The 22,177-nt window shown below is 40.5% G+C and overlaps 1 protein-coding gene across 2 annotated transcripts in view; it reads right to left on the minus strand.

Moving 5' to 3' along the window:
* Nucleotides 1-22,177, minus strand: part of plch2a (phospholipase C, eta 2a) — a 114,057-nt gene that overhangs the window by 78,353 nt on the left and 13,527 nt on the right. Inside the window, exon 1 of one of the 2 annotated variants that reach the window (XM_086135641.1) lies at nucleotides 13,383-13,422. The exons of the other annotated variant lie outside the window; for it this stretch is intronic. Coding sequence (XP_085991767.1) covers nucleotides 13,383-13,407 — 25 coding nt within the window. The 5' untranslated portion in view covers nucleotides 13,408-13,422. Of the gene's footprint in view, nucleotides 1-13,382; nucleotides 13,423-22,177 lie in introns of those variants that run through there. 2 annotated transcript variants of the gene reach the window in all.

Below are 22,177 nucleotides of genomic sequence, written 5' to 3' on the forward strand. Positions count from 1 at the left end.
CAAGTCAGCCAGTGCGTATGAATCACCAATGTCTGCTGCATCAGAATTGATCCGAGATCAAATCCACATCTTTGAATATGAACATGAATGGAAAATGACTTTGCTCATTTGCTCTGGCTTTATGCTCTGCAGGTTGGGAAAAAAAAAAATGGACGGAGTTGACATTTTCAGTAAGACCCCAAGTCGTACATTCTTCTATTGCTCCTGCCTATTCACTTCTTCTGTTACTTTTTATTGTTGAATTTGAATCCTTTCTATTTGAATTTGAAAGGCCAAATTTGAACAATTACATTGAAATTTTGGATTTTAATTTCATAAATTGAATCTGTATTTTGTGGAAATTGAATTGTTGCATTGAAAAATTGAATCTGAATTCTACTGAATCCGCATAGGAATTTGAATTTGTTTGGAGCTGAATTTCAATAACCACGAAGGTAGATTTAATGTTATGAGATGTATTTCAGCCTCTCTGAAACAATATTTGATCAGCATTGAAAATTGAATTGTGTATATTTTCACATTCAGTTTTCAAAATCCAAATAAATTTATTCTCAATACAAATTCAGCCATTCAACATTTTAAATTCAGCTTTAAGTTGATTGGACTTCAGTTCCAAATTAATAAATTCACATTCAAATTGTACAATTCATTCATTTCATTGGTAAAAAAAATACAATTTCAAATGATGTCAGATGTCATCGATTTTTTTTTTCAATGCTATTATTCAAGTTTAACTATTCAAACTGAACTATTACTTTTCAAAATCAGTTTCTGGTGCCACATATTTCAGTCCTTAAAAGTCCCCCCAGTGCTCAATAAAGGTGGTCTTGGGGAGGTGATTTTGATATTTATATTTGACGAAGTGGTCTAACTTCTCTTTCCATCTTTATGTGGTACGGAGAGAGTGTCGAGATGCCACATTAGTGTAACATTTGAGGCAGGTACAGTACGACACATTTCTCACTCCCACAACACAACCTGCTCTCCTCACAGTATGGGTTGACAAATTCCACGGAAGCAGAAGGCTCTCAAATGACACAACATGAAGGAAAAGGAAGACTGTGCGACATGAACATAGCGAGCGGAAGGAAGGAGCAGGTGGACACAGGCCACTTCTGAGTTTGAACAAGTAGCTACATATCAGCTGACAATGAAAACGCCCGTGGAAATGTATTTCGGTTGTACACGCCACGCTATTGACGCTATTTTTGAGAAATCAGTTGTGTGCTGAGCTTTTGACACTATTGGATGTGAATCGGCGCAGAACATGGTGGACTGAGCTTGCAGATAGACTTCCAATTAAGTCTACCTCCTCATCGCCCAGGGAGAACCAGACTTCTTCGGAATGAATTCATTTGGGAGCTTGCTGAACGGTTGGCGGGGGGGGTGAGAGGACCGCACGCTTGCAAACACAACTCCATAGGTTCACCACACCCCCAAGGACTTGGCCAATTAGGGCTGTAACCCAGTGCGGACTGAGCCCACCATGAAGTGTACCTCGTCAATTTACAGTCACATTTGGGTCCTTGCACACAAGGCAGCATCCGGATCAAAATTTAGGGGCGGGTGTTGGGAAAACCTGTTACCAAGCCCGCTGCCCTATTTTACATTTCAAGCTCATTACAGGGCGCTTTTGCCGAGTAAGTGCATCCAAAATGTGGATTTTCAGGAAAAAACTTTTTTTAAAATCCTGTAATTACGTTATCAGGGTCATTCCCCAGGCATGCCACATTGTGGCCTTATGGCTCCAAATGAGGTGGCTTCCTGGGTGATGGTGATTGGCTAAAACGGCCTCGTGGTGCGTGTACCGACCGCGATTCTTTGCTAAGCTGCATTGTGAAAACGAATATAAATGTTTTCCATGCTGTGCGGCAGACTGCATCGCTGCATGTCAGTCTTGACTGTGTTTTTGTTTGTGTGTGTCAGCGTGAGCACATTAGAGCCGCTCTGCGCGATTGCTACGCTTTCATTTGTCGCTACAACGAACAGCAGGGGGGCCATCACAAAAGCTCTTCACAAGAAATATTCACATGCCACGGGTTTTATGCACAGAATTACTGAACGCTCCCAAGTTACGGAACTTACACATGTAAGACTTGGTTTCGAATCAGAGAATCCCCTAAGTGCAGTACCGCAAATGGTGCAAGCCTTTAAATCAGGGGTGTCAAACTCATTTCATATTGTGGGCCGCATACGGCCTCGGTCGATGTCAAGTGGGCCAGACTATAAAATTATACCATACTCTGCTATAAATAACCAAAATATGTCTCTCCTTTGTTTTGATATAGCGAAGCACAAGTACATGAGGAAAATGTTGAAATGTACCTACATTTCATTTACCTAACATTTCATAAAACACCTTAGATTTCCTTCGACAAATGTGCAATTTAATTTAATCATTCACATATATGCAGTGCAACTGATCCCACTGATTGTACAAAGGCACAAAACTTGAACAATTAGTATTTAAAAATATAGTCATGCATTTTAAGATTAAACAAGATTTATAAAGAAAGGATTTTTTTAAACCATTTACACATGTGCATATGAAATCTAAATGTAACCCCCACCTACACTTTACAAACGAAAGAGAAAACAATGACTAGCGGTTAATACATGAATTGCATCTTAATAAAAATATTCATTTTGTGTCTTTTATGCTTTTTTTTTTCATTTTTAAATTATCCCGCGGGCCTGATCGAACCGCCTCGGGGGCCGGTTCCGGCCCGCGGGACGTATGTTTGACACCACTGCTTTAAATGGTGTGCTGTTGTGGGATCATCTTTAATGACACGTGCCATGTTATAAAATAAATACATGAATAAAGTTTTGATCCTTTTTGATATCCTTTTAGCAGGTTTGCAACATGATTTTGGGTCTTTTTCGAGCCATTTTTGTTGGTCAGAAATGCCTGTGAAGAGCTGCCATTTTCTCATTAATATTGAAAAATATTCAACATGGAAATATACTCCGCTTCAATAGGTGTGCTGTTTTCTTGAATTGTACTGTATATTGTGTTGTGTTGTGTTGAATTGTGTTGCTTTCTGAACTCTGACTGTAAATTTCCCCATTGCGGGACAAATAAAGGATATCTTATATGGAAAACAGCTTTCCTCTGTTTGGCAAGTGCCGATGTGTGGGCATCTAATGTTTTAAATGCACTGCCTGTTTGCACTGTGGTTGAGTGAGGAAAGTAATTGTATCTGTGCTGTATGTTGCACATCGGGCATATTTGACAATAAAGCTTGACGTGACTTGATCTTTTGGCCACTGCGTCTTTCTATTGTGTTGGCTCTGCAGTTTATTCCTTAACTTCTCCCAGGTTGGCAGCTGATGCAAAGTTTTAGCTTTGTACAAGACTCAGGGCGGGCATTTGAATACTGAGTGACAAATCTACATCGCTGGCGTCATTTGATTGCTGACGAGTCAAACGTTAAAAGTGGTTTCGTTCAGAAAGTAAGCCATAATAATGACAACGTATCACCAACTGCTCAGGACCTGATTATTTAGCTTTTAAAAATGTTGTTCAATCAATCACTCGGTGACGTGTAAAAGTCGTTCTTGGTGGAATTTGATGAAGCATGTCGACTGCAGCTTCACATTTGTCCTTGCTGTCTCCCCCAGGAAACACACAGCTTTCAGACCATGTAGGTGCCTGTGAGGGGATGAGGAAAAGAGGCGACATTTCTTTCCTAATCATCCATCACACTGGTGCCTTGGCCCGTATCTTCATTTGATTTTTTTTAGAGAAATTCTTTTTTTTTTTCGTCACTTAAATGCTTGAGCACTTGGAGCGTATGCAGTATTTGACCTGTCAATGGTAATATTTGCTTGGCATGACGGAGCTGCCCAAACAAGTCAGGCTCCACTTTTCAAAAGAATAACTAAAGAATAACACGTTTGCACCGAGAGAGACACATTTGAGTATGCTAAATCAAATGGTGTCACTTGGAAACAGGTGAGTCAGCCAACTGATTACTCAGGCCACCTTTTGTTGTGGTGCATTTGACTGCAAAAGTGTGAACGTCAGCAGTTGTAAAATGAGCACAACAAAATATGCTTTTAAATGTCATCCAACAAAACAGGACAGCGTAACGCCGCTCATGAAATCAGGGTTGAGTCGGGGTTTAATGTCTCGGCCGGGGGTCTCCAACGTCGTGTAGGCCGGTTCGAAAAATAGCTCACCCGTGATGGCACATTGTGATTTCCTAGGACTGTTGTAGAAGTGATCACTTGAACATAAACATTAGTAGGGATTTATGGAAGACAAGCATTGCATATTGAAATTTGTTTCTGAACGATTGCGAAAAATCACAAATAATGGATACCATAATTATTGATATCGCCATAAAAACATTGTTAAATGTAATCGATCAAATGGATTCTTTGGATGAGGCCCAACAGAAAAGACTGAGACGTGAGCGACTTCAGTTTTAACCCTTTTATGCACCCTGTAGTAACCGTTGTCTCTGAAAGGGTTAAAAACACGACCGCTATTGCCCACATATCCTGTGATGTCATGTAACAGTCAAATAATTTTGTGTAACACACTCAACTCTGCAGGGTAGGATGTAAAAAAACGAGGACACAATGTGAATTCTGTCTGCCGGATGAATGTAGGACAAGCAATTGAATGAGCTGCAGACGAGAGGCACGAAGAAGATCTAACTTATGACTTATTTATGTATGTACTGCGCAGTTTGAATGCGTTCATATTTGCGTGTTTTTGTATGAAACGGGCAACATGATGGCACGGTACAAGTAGAAGGACCCAAATGCAACAACAATGGGCCAAGAAAGGAACGGGATCAAAGGATGAACATGGCCTGCACACAGACTCAGGAAATGAATCCACAACAATACAGAAGCGAGAAAACAAAAAATTAAACAAAGCGCGCCTCTAATCAAATGAGCTTAAGCAAGAAGTCAAATGAAGATATGAGTCCAGACAGGAATGCGACAATCGTATTGTCTGGTAGCCTCATGTTGAGCACAACTGTCTCACGGCTCTCAGGGCAAAACCTCAAACTTAAGCGACATCTTGAGTACGGCGACACCGCAGCCGTATTGGATGTGGCAAAGTGAAGCGATTGGTGAAGATGTCGCATTCACTTGATCCTTAGAGATGAATCGTCAAGCCAGAACACATTGGATTAAAATTGCTTTTGACGATGTCATTCCAACTCATTTTTCCAAATATTGTTTGCCAATGTTTTGGCTCATACGGTGGCCACATCCAATATTGCGATTGCTCTGACATATCGCTTCGAAAAGGGACACCCGGTTCAACGGGTGTCTGCAGCAGACATAAAGAGGAAGAAAAAAAAAAAAAAAGAAAAGACAATTGATTGTCATTTTAGATGACCAAGGGGTTCTGGGCCCCGTGGTTTTGTTTCAAACGGCTCTTTGGTTACCGTCCCTGTCGTGATTCTCTTTTTTGTTTCCTCATGAGCTTTTGTCTTCCTCGTTTGGTTTTGTTTCCACATGTTCTTGTCATCTGGGTCCCTTGTGTCAACCCTTTGTGTCTTGTCCAGGTGTCCCTCGCTCCCTCACCAGTTTGCTTCGTTCCCTCGCTTTTGTCGGATCGTTGTGTGACTGTCACGTCGCTTTGTTTTTGTGACTGTCGTGTTGTTTTGTTTCTGTTGCTGGCAGGCTATTTTGTTTCTCGGTGTGGTGTGTTTTATTTCCTGATGTTTTGTTGTGACTTTGAGTTATTGAGTTTTTCACAACTTTGTTATTGATTTAGTTCTTCCAGTGGACCCCAGCAAGTGTTTCCGTCAATACATTTGGTTCAGTACACCCTCCTGCTCCTGTCTCCCTGCTATTTTGGTCCTCTACCATCCACTGACAGTCCCGGATGTGATATGTCCGTCCTAACTTGCCGTACTGAAAATATAACGATCACTGTAATATGAACAATTTTATGACTGTAGCGTTTTCCTCTCCATAGAGGTTCTCGCTACAGAAGCTTAGATTGCCGAAAGGCCTGGAAAATGGTCTCTGCCCAACCTGGAAACCACAAAACGCCTGATATACCCCTCCCATGTCTTGGGTCACAGTTGGAGTAATCTGCAAAAAAAACTGCTCCTCCAAATTTGAAATTTGCTACCAAAATCCAAACAGACTAGCAGAACCGCTCCTCCAAAATAAAAATAAAAATAATAATAATGTTATTTCAAGCTTTGCAAGCCTTGCAGAGGTCTATGCCTTAGTGCCATTGTAGCTTTATTCTGACAGTATCTATCTATAGGAATTACTTTGGCTGTGTGAGAATATTTTTTCCATGTGGCCGCTTGAGCACGTTGCTGCAAAAAGTAATTAGTGACAGCACTTGGTTTACAGAGATTTAGGAAGTATTGAAGGGAAGTAGAAATCCCTTTATTACTCCCAGAGATTGGAAAATCCAATTTTATGCAAGAGAAATGGTGTACAGTAATTGTTTGGATTGCCCGCAAATAGTTTTTGGTTGCTGATATGTGGGAAAGTGAATCCACAGAAGTAGGCTGTGTGAGAGTGTACGTGTTGGTGTGTGTGTGTGTTTATACCCACTTCTCCAAGATTGCAGTGCAATCTGCCTGCCTTGGGGTATATCCATTAAATGTGCTGCAAAAATCACAATAACACAGACCAGTTGAGCTCCACACAGAGGATGTGTGCATGCACTCAATGAAAAAAAAAACATGTTTTTAATTATCTGCTTTCAAAATTCATCTAAAAATTTCTTTCAGTAATGTTTAAAATGATGCACAGGTCAGTTAAGTTAAAAGAGAGAGAGAGAGAGAGTTGCCACGAAGATGTGCTGCTTCACGAAATTGTTCTTCCTGACATTTTTTTAATGTTAAACGCCATCTTGCACAGCGGAAATAAGGAATGAATAATCCACAGAACGAGGAAAGTTGGAGCAACATAATGATGAATTCGACTGACGCAGAAGCCAGGATGCGTCGTCATGCAATATGTGTTCACGTGTGGGGACAGAAGGGATGAAGTGATCTCACTGTGGTACATCTGCAGCGGAGCACTTGGAAATGAGAATGATATTGCCAAAATAGGGAGTTTCCAAAAAAATTGATACTTTTGTACAAAAAATAAAATAAAATAAAATTGGTTGTTTTGTGGTTTATCCATTTGATCCAAATTTTGGGGTGAATAAACACCCCAAAATATAGGTTCACTCCACTTGAACGCAACTTGGATCATTTTTGACTGAACTGTTTTTAGAGTGCATCAAGTCTCATGTTGAGGTTTAATGCGCACACTGGTCAACAGCAAATTTTATTTTATTTCTTTCTCGAAATGTTGTTTTTACAGTCATTTATAAAATGTCAATTTTTTTCTCGCATGTCAGGTTTCTGAGATATTTTCATTTTTTGTTTTTAAGTTTGACCTATAAAAGCTTGCGCAATACAGACGTTATCATGCGGTGTAATTAATAGCTGTGACATTTCAGAAAGGAGTTGTACCTGTTACTGAACTAAACCCTTAAATTCTAAATATTAATACAAACAGTATATAAACACAATATAATATTACCTATTATTCTTTGTCATATTTTATTATTATTATGATTCAAATGATATGCCAGAAAAAAAACGAGGGCAGATTTGGAATCAGCACCAAAAAAATTCCATCCATCCATCCATCTTCCGAACCGCTTAATCCTCACTAGGGTCGCGTGGGGTGCTGGAGCCCATCCCAGCCGTCTTCGGGCAGTAGGCGGGGGACACCCTGAATCGGTTGCCAGCCAATCGCAGGGCACACAGAGACGAACAACCATGCGCGCACACACTCACACCTCGGGACAATTAAGTGTGTTCAATCAGCCTGCCAGGCATGTTTTTGGAACGCGGGAGGAAACCGGAGTACCCGGAAAAAACCCACGCAGGCCCGGGGAGAACATGCAAACTCCACACAGGGAGGCCGGAGCTGGAATCTAACCCGGCACCTCAGCACTGTGAAGTCGACGTGCTAACCACTGGACTACCGGGCCGCCCACAAAAAAAAAAAAAAAAAACTTTTCGAAAAATGTACTTGCATCATTTCAATTTTCTGGCCATTGCTACTGACATATTCGCTAAATGTCATCCCAATTAAAAAAGCTGTAACAAGATAAATGAATAACAACACATTAGAATGAAATCCAATAAATAATTTACACATCCGACAGGCAGCGTAGTTCCAGAGCATGCTTCTGTTATAGACCAAAGCAAAGAACAGCAGACGCAGTGAACAAAGTGCAGTACTGTAATTTAATTCCGCCAGTAAACGCATGAAGTACATAAAGAATGTCTCGGCAGCTTGTTTGGCTCTGGCAGCTTTCCAATGGTGTACTGTTTAATCGATGCACTGGGCTCTTAGCTTGCCAGTTAGATGGACAAACAGCACTCTTTGCAGCACGGTAGCGGTTAGCACATCTGCCTCACAGATTTTTAGATTCAGCGTTTGAATCCCGGCTAGGGCCTTCCTGTGAGGAGTTGGAATGTTCTTCCTGCTTGGGTTTCCTCTGGGTACCCTGGCTTCCTCCCACATTCCCAAAGCATGCATATTAGGTTCATTGAAGACTCTAAATTGCCCATGCATGTGAATTTGAGTGTGATTGGCTTGCGACCAGACCAGGGTATATCCTGCATGTCATGCGGAATGGCTCACAGAATGATTTTGAAGATTATGAAAATGTTTCCTCAACAGTACCTGATCCCTTTTGAATTGTAATGACACTGTCCGCCAGTAGATGGCACATGTCTTACACTGGGTCTATGCCATCAAAGAAGAAGAGCGTTCAAAAAGCAGTGCCAATAGAGAAAACTCCATGAAGAAAATTGTCTTTCGGGTAAAATAGGAAGTCAATTATTTCTTCATTAAATTTCAAGGGAAAATTATTGGGGAAAAAAAACATTTTAATGAAAGATATTGAGATTTTAATATTGAACATACTGCCATTACCCTTACTATATAAACTCTCGCGAAAGCACCCAAAATTGGTACCATTGAGACCTGGTACCAATTTTCAATTTCGAACCCCTCGAAAATACAAATACAGTATATTCCCCTAATTTAATATGTTTTATCAAATGTTTTGTCTTCATGACAGGATTTACAAATGTGAAATTCAAAACTTCTCCATCGAAATGTGCACTGCAACAAAAGAGATTTTGACACTTCTACAATAGTTTTGAAGGGCAACACTTGTACATGTCCACATATGCCTTCTATGGATGTACAGTATTGAATAAGCCGAACATCATTGCTCACGCTCCACATACTGTGCAAGGCCATCATCTGCTCCCACTAAAAACTCCTGAGACCCATTTCACTTCCCTCGGGGACTTTTGGAACAGCAACAATAACAGTACTTGAATGTTGTTTAAAAACACATTTATAAACCAATATTGCTGAATTCTTCAGAATCGTGTCAGTTAATCACACTGTTTGAAAATATCAAATGTATAGGATTTAACTGAACGACGCATTTGTGCTCTCAATTTTCGGGGAAGGTTTTTGCATGTTCTTTTGCGAGTCTGTTACCGATATCACTGTTTGATTAGCTTCCCACGTGTGCCTAATTCAAAGGAAAATCAAGTTACAATTTTCATGCAGTATGGCCTTTCGAAAAGAAGGATCCAATTTCAAGAACTTTAGATCATTAAAATAATGCAACAAAATTATGTGTGCGTCATGATAAAGGTGAGCAAAGGAACGTTGCTGCCTGAACGATCGTAATCAGAGAGCAGCTGTTAAAAGGCCACTGATGAGCCGCTGGTGTCTCGAGAGTCCAAAGAACCACCCGATGTGGTCTCCGACAAAAGGCTTGCAGTCATGCCTAAAGCTGTATTGTGGCAACTGCTGGAAAACGCTCTCAAGGAGGAAACGTACCAGGACTTCTGAAATGCATAGAGACGAACCGTTTTATTCATTGATAAAGACCGGGCCACTTTGGGCAGTCCAGACGGATGAGGTTCTGAAAGACTGATGGATGGCCCTCATTTCAGGACAAGACTGAAGTTTTACACATCGGTCCCGGGTCCCAGAAAGAGAAACTTTTAACTAAAGTACAAACGCAGTGCCCAAACCTCTCATCACAGATGAAAAACCCGGGTGTTATATTGAACTCTGAGCTAACTATTATTCCGCATCTCAAAAACTTAAGAATATGTTTGTAACACTTAAGGAATGCAGCAAGTGCCAGAGTGCTGCTTTGTTCCAACACATGAGTGCAGACTCCACTGGCATTACGGACATAACGACCCAGAAGATGCCACCTCCACGGGGGATGGCGAACGGTTTGAGAGGAAGTACGGATGCTCCCTCCGGCAGTTCAGCCCGCCGTTGGCTCGTTAAAAATACTCGGCACGGCATTGGTTTTTAATGTCACCTGCATGGCATGTCCCATCTCAATCTGTATACGATTCCTCATCTGCTGAAGTGCTCACTGTATATGCACACCTGTCTGTTTGAACTTGTGCACAGCAGGGGCTTAATAAAACTTGCACAAGTACCGGTACACTTTTTGCAAAAACCTGCAGAATAATATGTCAATGTGAACCTTGTTTTCTGTTTCTTACCAATTTTTGCAAAGCATTATGGCATTATTTTTCTTAGTGTTCTCCTCGTTGTCCAATCAATGCGTGTCTATCGTCAAGCAATAGTCTCGTTGGGCCCAACATAAACGTACCCGTGTGTTGAAAATGTTGCCAATTTGTCAACTCTTATGTGTTTTTCCAAGTTAAACTAATTCATTTCTACCAATCAAGCCGCATGTGAAATTAATGAAGCTTTTCTTTTGATGGACCTTTTACTAAACACACACACACACACACAAAATTATCTTCAAAATTTTTCCACCAAATTTAAACTGTTGTGCATAACAATTAGAATCATGACATTTCATGAAGTCAGTTTGAGGGAAATAAATACTGCTGTCCTCATAGTGGTTTACTGGTGTCAATAAATTCCCAATTGTTATCGACACGTATATAAGAGATACAAAGCAAATATAGATGATATTAAAGTGTAAAATATCTCTGTGAATTGCATTGAGTGGTTGGGGGTGGGAAAAAAAAAAACGCCCAATAATTTGGAATGTAGTGCAAAGTTCACCATGAAAAGGGACGGCAGTGAAAAGAAAATCTTTTTGCTCCAAGCTACTTTGTGAGGTCCAGACAATGTCCCTCAATTGACACTGAGCGGTGTCTGCGGTCCTGTGATGAAGCGCACTGCCATTTTGTGATCTTTTTTCTCTGGAAGGAAAGCATCCGCCACAAAATTTGTTCTTTTTGTTTCTCCATCTTCACTGGCTATCTGTTTCTGCTATTGTTTTGTTTCCCCTTCATTTACTCTCATCATTTCTCTATTACGTTATTATTAAGTTATCACTCATCATGGGAATGGTACGATGATTAACATTTGCTGTGGTTCTGAAGAACGTTTCGATGAGATGACAAAGGTTGTATCATCAACTTTTGGGGGAAAAAAAAAAAAAAAAGAACCGATTAAGTATTTGAAATACTTATCACATGATACGGCTCATTTCAAATTGGCCGTCGACTGTGATGGCAAAGGATGCTTTCACAACTGCAGTTTGCAAGTTTGGTCCAAGGCCTTTATCCAATTACCTACCAAGCTTCTTTTTTTTTAAGTGGCTGCCTTGTTTGTGTCGTCTCATTCCAAATTAGGTAAAAATGAACTTTTCTGTCAAATATAACCACCAAAAGTCAGATATAGTTGGACAAGAAAATGTACAAATTTAAAACCACAGACATGTTTGTACCTGAGCAAAGACGAGACTTGGTAAAAGTGAAGAAAGGATTTTAATAAAAATTGAAACAAACAACTCATTATGAATCAACCCCGGGAGTAATTGCCATATTCATCGAATAAAAACTCCAACTGAGAAGGTTTTGAAAATACATTAGAGTTGTTGAAGATGAGATTGGAAAATCTCTTGACATATACAGTATATGGAACTGCACAAGATAAAGAAAGATCAATGGCTTCGAGTCAAGAATTTCCAAACTTGAGACACGCGCACAAGAAATCAACATATTTTGTCTGGTTTTGTACATGCTTCAACAACACTGGTCATTTAATGTTCAATGCTCAATGCCTTGCTCAGAGGCACCTCAGCGGCGGCAAGGAAGAAACTATATCAACAAAGGAGAAAACCATTTTGAAGGAAAGCAACTCTGCTTAGAAAAGGTCACCACACTCGAAAAGACATTTCAACAAATTGCTGACCTCGTTGAGAAACACAAACTGCCTCTCAGAGTTCGGCATTGTACATAACAAGAGCTGAAATGTCAAGAATGGCTTGACAACAAGTCCAAAATATTAATTTCATCAAATCATAGAGCTGACTTTACTGTCCCTTATTTACCTCTCATGGAAAACCGACACTGGCCTGTGATGTGCAATTCTTCTCGAGTTTTTGTTTGACTGAATTACGACACTGTTCTGTATCACAAGGAATACTATAAATTATAGTTATGCAGTCCCTATTTACTCTATTTGAGGCTGCGTACGTTTGTGCGAGTTCTTTAACCGTACAGATAAACATCCATGGGATGCCAAAAGATCTGACGTGAAAGCCGCATCACCTGCATCAAAATGACAAAAAGCATTTCTGCTTGACGCTAGACGGTGTCCAAATGAAGGCAACTTTTAAATACGTACACATTTTAATCTCGTGAGAAACTGAAATACACTGCAATGTGTGCAATTTATCATTTAGCATGTAGCAATTGTGTTGTTCCCATCAATTGGGATTTGAAGAATTTTGAATGTTATGGAATGTAGAATTTCAACGCATCACCATTGGTGGAGTCAGAATGTTGGCTGGCCCATTGCCGGAACAGTGACGTTATGGGAAGGGAAAAAAAATACTCACACCCAAAAGGATGAGCAGATTGAAACCATCAGGTGTAGAAAAAAAAAAATCAACAAGCAAAGCTTGATGGAAATGGAAATAAAACTCTGCAGCATTAAAAGAAAAAGGCCTTGGAGAGGTGATTAATTCAACAGTTTGTTGAAAATTAGTTGACATTTTAAATGAAAATGCCTTATCCTGACAGGGCGAATTCAGTTTTTCTTTGTTCTCGTCTTCAACATCCAAACAAGAATTTTAAACATGCGCTGAGGAATTAAAATAAAAGCGACATGAGATGAATATGAGATCACCAACCCAAAAGCCTCGCGTGCATCACATCAGAAGGTGATTCCAATGATTACCTAACTTTTAAACACACACCACTGATAGAAGCAACTCAATCGAAAAAGTAATGCAACCCAACCAAGCCACGTCGTCAGTGAAATAGAAAGTGTGACACCACGTCAAAGTCGTAGCTGAAGCAAACAAAGACAAGTGACATCAAAATCGCGTTACATACTGAATCTTGGAGGTTCCCGCTCCATGCTGCTTGCTGCTTTAGCTGCAAAAGCAAGTGACATCAAAGAGAGCGCGAGGCAGAGGAAGAAGAGCTCGCTCGACCTCCCCTCTCCTGTCTCTCTTTTTCTCCTATCTGTCTGCGGCTCACCGCCGTGATGGTGTTAACCTATTTTCATTCCTTTACCTACATATCATCGGACCCATTCATCACTCTCTATCTCTGTCCTTTGTCTCTTATTCCCTCAATTAAGCACACACACACACACACACACACACATTGATTCCCAATTCCAGCAGCCTTGGTTGCCATGCATACCAGATGTGGGTAAAGTGTGTATTGCGTGTAGCAAAAGTAGTGCAAATGTCAATTGTTCACATGTAAAAAAGTGATGCCAACATGAGAACGTCAAAAGCTATGCAACAACACTAACACACTAGACAGCCTTTTGGGTGCAACAATACAGATGTTCTTATTTAATCAGGCACCATCTACAGCAGGGGTGTCAAACCCATTTTCGCCGCGGCCCACATTTTAGTTACAGTTTCCATTGGAGGGCCATTATGAGTGAAATCAAGGAAAAAGTCAAGAATAACGATTTATCCAACTATTGTTTAATAATAATAATAATAATAATACATTTTATTTATAAGCGCCTTTCAAGACACCCAAGGACACTTTGAAGTTTTTGGCAACAACAAAATGCTTCCAATATGTCTCTTATTTATTACATTTGAGAATTTCAAATTTTGGTCCATATTTTAGCAAGCATCACGGAAGTTGCCATGTTTGATTTGCTTTCGCGGGCCGCATAAAATGAGGGGGTGGGCTAGATCTGGCCCCCGGGCCTTGACTTTGACACCAGTGCTCTGCAGTAAGTCATCGAATTCATTATTTGTATTTTTTTTCTTTGTCTTTCTTCCATTAAACTGTTATGAGTCCGTCTAAAGAGCGCAACGATTAACATTTGCTTTCTCTTGTGATCACGTTCAAGCGTATCCGTCATATCTAATCACACTCTCTGGGTGACCAAAAAATTACAATTGCTTTTTGTGCAAACCCTTTCGGATGGGGAAACATTCTGAAAGGTGATTCCAGGTGAAAATATGAAGCCTTTCTTCAGTTGATTGCTATTCATTTGAAGATGCTGTTTCGTGCATAGACACAAACCGTCCTCACACCTGAATGCAAATGGAGGCTATCCACTCATCCACCGGGGTGAACATACACGCACGAACCTGTATCATAAACAATACATAAATCCATATTTTATTAAGTTCTAATTACTTTTTATAGATGAAAGGAATGAACAAAGCAGGAACATTCCTTACTTCATATGAACTATTTGAGAAGCGTCCATTATATTGGTTGTGTATGTGAAATACCCAACGTTTGGGCATCGTAAAATTCAGTACAAAGTACCTTAAATACACGTTATACACATTAGTAAAACCTTTATTTATTATTATTTATTTTTAACAACATGGTCATGCAATGATTGCATACATGAATTAAGCAAGAACACAAAATGTTTTCTTCTGCTGAAAATGTCTGAATGGTAAGACCGGCAGGGTTCATTATTTTTGCAATTGATTGTTAAGATTAATTCAATATGTAATTTCAGTCAAATGGAGCAAATTACATTAATTTTAATCATTCATAACACGTTGACAAAATGTTTGGTAAAGGTAGAAAACCCATTCCGCTCACTGAAAATTATTAACTAAACCAGCACAAAGATTCCAGGAGAATGTCCTTGGACAGAAACTAAACATACCGTACAAAGAAGAGAACACTTCACCAAAACATGGACAAACAGCTGCTCAGTGATATCCTGGGGCTGCTTTGCTATATCTGGCATTGGGTGAACTCAATCTGTGCAGGATACAATACTAGACCCAAGACATATAAAGGCATTCTGAAATGAAATGCTCAGCCCGCTGTCAAAAAGCTTGAGGTACATGAAGCCATGATCACATGGGTCGCGCCTCCTCCACAGGATAAAGACTCACACACAGAGCTGAAAACACCCAGGGGTGGCTCAAAACATAAAAAGAAAATGGAATACAAGCATTATGAAGTGGCCTTTCTAAACCCTTTTCTACAGTATATCCTAGTGAACATCGTGGAAGGGTAAAAAAAAATCCAGTCTGGAGAAGGCAGCACATTTGAACCTGAGACAACCTGAGACAGAGCAGTTTGCACACCAAAATATCTGTCATCCGGCACAGGAGGCTTCTTGAGAGTTACAGAAATGGTTTGATTGCAGTGATTGCTTCAAAGGGCTGCGCAACAAAATATGGAGTTCAATGTACCGTATTTTCCGCACTAAAAGGCGCACTGGGTTATGAGGTGCACCTTCAATGAATGGTCTAATTTTTCATTTTTTTTCATATATTGGACGCACTGGATTATAAGACGCAATCTAAAATGCATCCACTAGATGGAGCTACACGCCTTCCGTTTGACTTGAGAGACGTTCATGATCGCCTCCGAAAAACATAAATTAACGATTACAGTACAGTGCATAAAAACAGAAAATCAAGCGAGAAAATCACAAAATAAATTCTATAGCCCCACCCACCCTCACCCCCTTTGGCATTTCCTTGAGCGAAGCTCCAACAGAACGATCAGATGTTAGTTAAATGTTGGAGACTGGACTGTCTCAGAAGTGTTATTTATTGCTTTGTTGTGTATTCACAAACGAGGAAATCACGAAATAAATTCTGTAGGGGGGCTCGAGAATTTATTTTTTCATTTCCTCGCTTGATTGTCTGTTTTGATGCATTATTTTTAATTTTCGTAGTTTCATTGAAGGAATCATTCATTTACGTTTTCGGAGGCGGTCATGAACGCCTCTCGAGTCGAACGGAAGAACAGAAGGCACGGAGACGGACAAAGACGTACCCGTATTTGTTGAGACTGTGAGAACCATTAATAAAGTGTGTGTTTTATAAAAAATAACACCACAGCTCTCCTTATTTCAGAGCTGCAACAAAAACGTATTTAATAAAGCAGCGACACAGTTCACTGAACCAACAGCAAGTTACAACATTGTAAGCATGCCTCCAGCAAGGAGCCATTTTGGGGTCGACGTATTACCATAATGACCATACACAAGGCCACATAAGGCGCGCGGTGAGCTTTTAAGAAAATGGAAGACTTTTTGGTGCGCCCTATAGTGCGGAAAATACGGTACCATCTTTCTTTGTCAAATTTGTTTGTCGTCTAACCATGAATATAAAGCAAATCCTGATTTCCATTAGTTCTATTGTCAGTTGTGTCAATTTCAGTTATTTCTGTGAACATTTCTTCTTTCACCAGAAGGGTATCAACCATTGTCCACACGTGTATATAATTGGGGGATCAAATTCAGTGCCCTCCAGTAACGCGCAAACCATCATTTCATTTTGATGGCCTCGAGACCCGTCACATTATATTGTTTCTGCTGGAATTTGGTTCTTTAACAGGCTGTAATGAGGTGAATTAGTGTTAGCTGATAACTGCACTCCTTCACTCGCGAGGACAGCGCATTACTGCTTATAGCCGCAATCATGTTCCAGCACGCTATAGTTCTCTTTGAAGGTTTTCTAGATTAATGAGCGTTCATTTGCAAGTAGTCAGCACCTCTACTGCATTACATCGCCTTACGCAGAAGCTTGATTGTACAAGTATCAACGGGGTGTTTCATAAAATCGCATCGATGATGCGCAAGTGAGGCAAGGTATAATAAGATGGCTTTGAAGTCTTGACATCTTTGTAGGAAATGGGGTGGTGGGGCGAATTATGTAAAGGTTTGCTAATGTGAGAGACACAATCCTCCATCTAGCTGGATGAGACGGAGATACGGAACTACTTTTAGACACTCATTTAAGAACAAAGAATAAAAGTTCTCCAGATATCTAAGGTTCCTTTTTAGGTTGATTCATCAAATCAAAATGTGACACAACAAAATAAACTCCAACCAACTTGGCATAGCTGGACCCAGACTAACCCCAAGGGATGGATGTGAGAACTACAGCTACAAGCTTTCTATGCAAGTGTAGCGATCAAAATCTCTATTGAAACCCAAAATATATGCATGTATGCTTGCGCATAGTTCACTTTGCTTATCCCGCTAACGTTGCATTGATTAATCCGCTTGGCCATGGAAATAATTATTTTCCTGGTCGTGTTTATGAGATAACATGTATCCTAGTTGTCTGAACTTTTCGGAAGGGTTCAAAATGTTTCCAGCTGAGATACGAAAAGTGATGCAATTTAGGAATTATGAAATGCACAAAGGCCTCCCCTTTTTTTCCTCTCGCCCTCTCTGCTCTCTCCACTCCAACATTTTCAATTCTTTTTTTTTTTCCTTTTTTGCCTGTTTTTTTTGGTTGCACTCGAAATCTCTGGCTTTCAACTAGCCTGATTCCTGGTTTCTAATCCCTTAACAATCACACACATGGCAGGTTAGGTGTGACAAGCCGGCTGCCGGGAGCACAAACTGAAGCATTAAGCCGGCTCTGCTCCCTGTTTGAAGGCCAGGAAAACCATCCAAGGTTTTTCTGAAGAAGCTCCGTGACCGCACAGCCATAAGAACGCTACGAAGCTCTCGTTTTCCTGCTTCCAGCTGCCTCATTTTCCATTTTTATTTTTATTTTCTTCTGCAAAAAAGTCAAAGTTCCTTTCACCTGCTCATCACGTGAGACTCCGTTGATGAAACCTAAGTGCTGAATTTGCACCCACTCGGTCCTAGTGGAGGAGGTGAAAGATCTGAACGCTAGCCAATGTTGTGTAATTCATAAAGTGCGCCACTGTGACTATAGTCATTATTACCACTTTCTATGAGACTCGTTTCTGCATTACGTCCCATTCATTTCTGATCATTTTTTTCTTCCTCCATTTAGGCTTGGCATAGAATAGGATCTTGTAGTATGTCTCGTATGTTTCAGTAGCTGTGTGTGTGTGTGTGTGTTTGGGTAAAGTATTAACCTCTATTTTGACATAAGAACTGCCAACTTAGTTTATTGAAGCCTCTTGCATATTTCAAGACTGATTTAATGAGTTTTTTTTGCCAATCACCCTATAAACGATCCAAAATTTGACATAGAGCCCCTAAAGGCAAGCAGTCATAATGCAGGTATTTCTCCCGGTCCCTATTAAATTAAATTTCGACACTCTTCCAAGCGACCCCTATTCTTGCTACAAAAAGGTTAGCGTTAGTGTTTGATAGGTTTCACATATAGTCTCAGTGTAGTTGGCGGTATTTGTAATACATTGTAGGTGACGTGTCCACGTGCCACATACACACAACGTAGTCTATGAAGTGCTGCCTCAGTGAGTAAAAATAATCTTATAGTCTTAATGGTGCTCATCCCCACCCCCTCCACTCACTCAACACCCCCCCCCCCCCCCCGCCCCCACACACACACACACACGCACATGCTGGGCTCTAGTTGCAATATTCAGGCTCCAGCCCTGGTTGTCATGGTAACAAAATCAGTGCAGTACATTGGGCCGGGTAGACAGTTGCTGACTGCACTATAATTACTCTGGTCAGCAAATGTTAAAAAAAAAATTCAGTCAGAACTGCTACGACTACCAATCATCATCACATTAATAAAAAAATGAATAATAATAATAATAATGGTGGCCCGGTGGGTAAGTGGTTAGCGCGTTGACCTCACAATGCAGAGGTACCGGGTTTGATTACAGCTCCAGCCTTCCTATGTGGAGTTTTCCCCGTGCCTGCGTGGGTTTTCTCCGGGTACTCCGGTTTCCTCCCACATTCCACAAACATGCTTGACAGGCTGATTGAACACTCAAAATTGTCCCTAGTGTGCGATTGTGAGCGCGAATTGTTGTTCGTCTCTGTGTGCCCTGCGATTGGCTGGCGACCGGTTCAGGGTGTCCCCTGCCGACTGCCCGAAGACAGCTGGGATAGGCTCCAGCACCCCCGCAACCCTTGTGAGGATAAAGCAGATCGGAAAATGGATGGATGGATAATAATGATGTGAAACCTATCAATATTTGGATGAATATTTATAAATTCAGGGTTAGGTTCAGTAACAGGTGGGTTATGCTCACCACCATTTTGCGTCAATAACACTTGACCGCGGCGAGCATCGGAGGTGGCTTGATGAGTTAATGTTGCAAACAAGTCGGTCCAGTGAGCTGAAGAGCTGCGCGATGATGAACACACGCTGAACGATGGAGGAGGTGAAAGATCTGAAGGGGCATCTGTGAGGCAGTTATTCACACAGTCTGAGTTTATGCACTCGAAAAAGCATTTAGAGCAATACAAAAATATGTTGTGAACTCCGTTCACCGCAGTATATTGGAATAGTGATTTTTCTTCCTTAATGTGAAGATCACATTGTATGACCACAACAATAAGTACATGGACACAATATAAATCAAATAGCAGTGTCAAAATGATGCCTTTTGTTGATGTTTTTTTTTTAATATTTTCCAATTGCCATATTTATTGTTTTCCTCTTCCCACATTTACTTTATCAATGCGTCCCACTCTATGCATTGGAAGCAAACCGATTCTAGGATTCTCTATTACTAGTCAGCAGGCATTACAGCTCATTTTATTTGGAAACTCTTAAATAGCTATCAAGGTTTTATGGTTTCCCGGTGGAACTGAACTGATTGTTACTGTACATTTAAATACAGTTCTTGTATCGTGCACTGAGTTAATTTCACTTTTGAAATATTGTAAATTAGGAACAGAACCACATCCTCTCCGTTCAACAAAGCTTGACCGTCGTGTACAATTTCATGAGGAGAATAGCGGTGCAAACTGGCATTTTGTAAGATATTGTAACAGGCTATTACTTTGGCTGACGCATCTCTCCGGTACCACAAAGTAAATGTGAACCATCCATTCCACTGCTGGACTCACTGAAGCCTGATGCGCTCATCAGCTGCACAAAAATAGTCCACCGCTGTCCTGCTCATTAAATGCTGAGAAACTACTCCACCGTGATGAATAAGTGGATATTCATGCCATTACGAAAATTGGCCTTCTTCATGATGAGGACTTTTTACATTGGGCATGCGCCGCTCCGGTTTTATTTTTTACGAGAAGGAAGGTAAAGGCAGCGTGAAGATCGGAGAGGAATGAAACCAAAGGCCTCAGGGGAGGCCTTAAAAAGATTCGAATTGAGCATTACGATCATGTTGGTTAAGAAGTTGGAACAGCAACAAATCACTGAGGTCGCCTCAAAGGTGCTCTTCCGTTTAAAAATTCAACTGCGCAGCCATGCCTTATATAACCTCTTCTATTATGGGGTTAGGATTAGAGTTAGTATGTTGAATTTATTCATGAGATTGGAGGTAGGATAAGCATTTAAAAAAAAAACATGCTTAATCTTTTTGTTTTAATAGTTGTCTCTTCGGCTCCCTTGTACTTCCTCCATCCGCTCTGTGGGGCAATCGAGCTCAGTTAAAATGTGCCTGCACAAAATGAAGAAACAGTGTACAAATAAAATGGTCTGCAAGGTGTTGCTCCTTATCTACATGCACCTGTTTATCTTTTTGGGGAGTTTTCAGCACGGACGCATAATTAATGACATTTTCAGTGAATAATGGTATTGGACACAACAAGCCATTTCATTCAAATTATAAATGATCAATTGATGCAAAATGAAACAAAATGCAATCAAAAACAGCCCGTATGGGCACTACAGAGCCAAAGACCCACACAACACTACTTTCTTGTATTGCAGCTGTTGATGCAAACTTAAGCGCCGGTGCGGCTTGAGGTGCTTTGGTGATAAAAAAAGTCTTTGTTGCACGACTTGCACAAAAACATCGTCTGCTCACGCTTTCATTCAACAAGTTTTTTTTTTTAAACTTCCATCAAGCAGGCCAAACAATGCGGTCTTACTTCTTGCCAGTTGTTGGTGTTCTAGCGGACTGATGTGACTCAATGCATCTTTAGCATCAGCCTTGTCGATGCCCTAGAAATTAGTGCAAATAGCCCAGACCATAAAAATGGAGAAGGCCTCGAAAAAGCTGATGTAAAATTTCCGCTACTCAGTTGAAGCGTCTTGTGGGCGAGGCAACGCATTGCAAGGGCAATGTGAGGGAACGCTCCTCCGACATTTCGAAGACGTGTCGTCCAAAATTACTCTGTTCCTTGTTTTCATACCCTCATTTATATGTGATCAAGTACAGGTCTTTTTTTTTTTTTGGTACTTTTCTGAACTAAACTGTCTTTGACAGAGGAGATTCTGCCCTCAGTGAGAGTACCGGTTTAAATAAATGACTACATCAGAATGTCTTGTTGGCTTCAGGGTGGGTTTAACACTTCAGATTAACACTTGCTCTGATTGAATATGGCGGGGTGGAACTAGAGAGAGGAGAGAGCAGAACATTAAGAGCATTGATTGATTCACTGAAGTTGGGTGCCGGCATTCGGTAGAACTCATTGACACTACTTTTGAGATGGACACTTAGACTTCAGTTGAAGTGCTAAAGATTTCATTTGTGGTATCACGGCTGCTCGTCGGTGACGTTTCTTTAGATCAGATGGATCAGAGTGCATTTGACTAAAGGTGTTAGATCAATTTGATGAACACGCTATTCAATCACAGTTAACCTTGAATCACTGAGAAGCGGTTTCTCTCCAGGAAGGAACATTTGAGGCCCAAATCACACTTTTTAATAACTGAAACAAACATTATTTTATATTGGCTAGCAAAACTGTACATCAACTTTTTGTTGGATTTGGATAAGCTGCCGGTTAGAACAATACAAGTACAACCGCAGAACAGTACACATGACACACAAGCGTAAAGCACGAG

Source organism: Hippocampus guttulatus, chromosome 1 (assembly GCF_054856545.1).
Source record: "Hippocampus guttulatus isolate MCC_2025c chromosome 1, RoL_Hgut_1.0, whole genome shotgun sequence".
NCBI classification, from domain to species: domain Eukaryota; kingdom Metazoa; phylum Chordata; class Actinopteri; order Syngnathiformes; family Syngnathidae; genus Hippocampus; species Hippocampus guttulatus.